Here is a 1,355-nt window from a genome sequence, read left to right on the forward strand (position 1 = left end):
ACTTCCAGTAGCTCAGTCACCACATCCACCACTTCCAGTAGCTCAGTCACCACTTCCAGTAGCTCAGTCACCACTTCCAGTAGCTCAGTCACCACTTCCAGTAGCTCAGTCACCATTTCCAATCTGATTCTACTTTGGTGAAAATCCAAGGATGTTTTGGGTCGTATTGATACAGAAGCAAATAAAAATAAAATCCAGTTTAAACCCTTTAAGCTCCACTGCATGCACTTGTTTCCCAGCTCTGGTCTGGTCTGCCACCAGTCCCAGCCTTCAGCTTGTGATCAACCTGACTGATCCAATCCGTCACTCAAAACCATGAAAGCAGCAGAACCCATGACAGCAGCTGGGAATGATGAAGGTTGCTCTTAAGAGCCTCATTTTATTTATTTTACAAACAAACTCTTGTTTCCTGTCATGCTACTTTGATGGGAGCTTTTAAGAGCAACTTTTCTCCTGCAGAAGGTAAAAGTGGAGCAGCTCAACGTTCTGCTTCAGCTTCAGTGATCTGTGCCTTTGGTCAGCACAGGCCTGGCCCGTTTACAGGAGGACAAGAAGAACCTGAACACTGTCACCTTGTCTCTGTTCCTCAGGACTCTGTCACCCGCCAAGTCTCCCACCTCCTCCACAGGGTCCATCGCGTCCAGCAGGAGGTACCCGTACCCCATGCCCCCGCTGCCGGATGACCAGAGGAAAGCCAACAGGCAGAGCGCCAGGGTGAGTACCATCCAGAGGCACTGTTGGGGGTCCCTGAGGACCACTGGTTTATAGCACATAGATTCTAAAAACATTTCAGAATAAGAGTATCAAACCCTTTCAGTATAAAACTATAAAAAGCTCTCAAGTGCATATGTGTAGTAAAAATATATTTCATTTACTTTCATTTATTATTTATTCTCATGGGACCAGTGTTACATATAACAAATACACAACACTGTAACATTTATAGACTTAGTTTGCACTGTTCATCTCCAGCTGGGCTTNTTTGTTTTCTTTTATTTTCTTCAACATGTTGAATTTGTTTTTTCTTCTGTCTGCAGCTGTGGGAGACTTCAATCTAACAGTGGTCCCACCCAGTCTGCTGAAGCCTCTACAGACCCACACTTCTCCTCTTTTCTGTGAACGGAAAACACAAGAAATGAAACAAAATGGACTCTGAGTTACTGAAGAGAAAACATGACACCCCCCTCCCCCCCAACAGTGGACAGGAAGTGGAGCTTTGTTTACCTTCAAGGTTGTCTGAAGATGGTGAGGAGACACCATCAATTCATCAGGAGCTTCATGAACACAACGAACTTCCACTGTAACACACACACACACACACACACACACACACACACACACACACACACACACAC

The 1,355-nt window shown here is 45.2% G+C and overlaps 1 protein-coding gene across 1 annotated transcript in view; it reads left to right on the forward strand.

Moving 5' to 3' along the window:
* Positions 1-960, forward strand: part of LOC106511201 (disintegrin and metalloproteinase domain-containing protein 22) — a gene marked incomplete at both ends in the record, with an annotated part of 10,136 nt that extends 9,176 nt beyond the window's left edge. The window contains 1 exon segment of the mRNA XM_013999949.1: positions 591-960. Within this exon segment, the coding sequence (XP_013855403.1) occupies positions 591-768 (178 nt within the window).
* Between the last annotated feature and the right edge of the window lie 395 nt (positions 961-1,355).

Source organism: Austrofundulus limnaeus, unplaced genomic scaffold (assembly GCF_001266775.1).
Source record: "Austrofundulus limnaeus strain Quisiro unplaced genomic scaffold, Austrofundulus_limnaeus-1.0 Scaffold2582, whole genome shotgun sequence".
NCBI classification, from domain to species: Eukaryota; Metazoa; Chordata; class Actinopteri; order Cyprinodontiformes; family Rivulidae; genus Austrofundulus; species Austrofundulus limnaeus.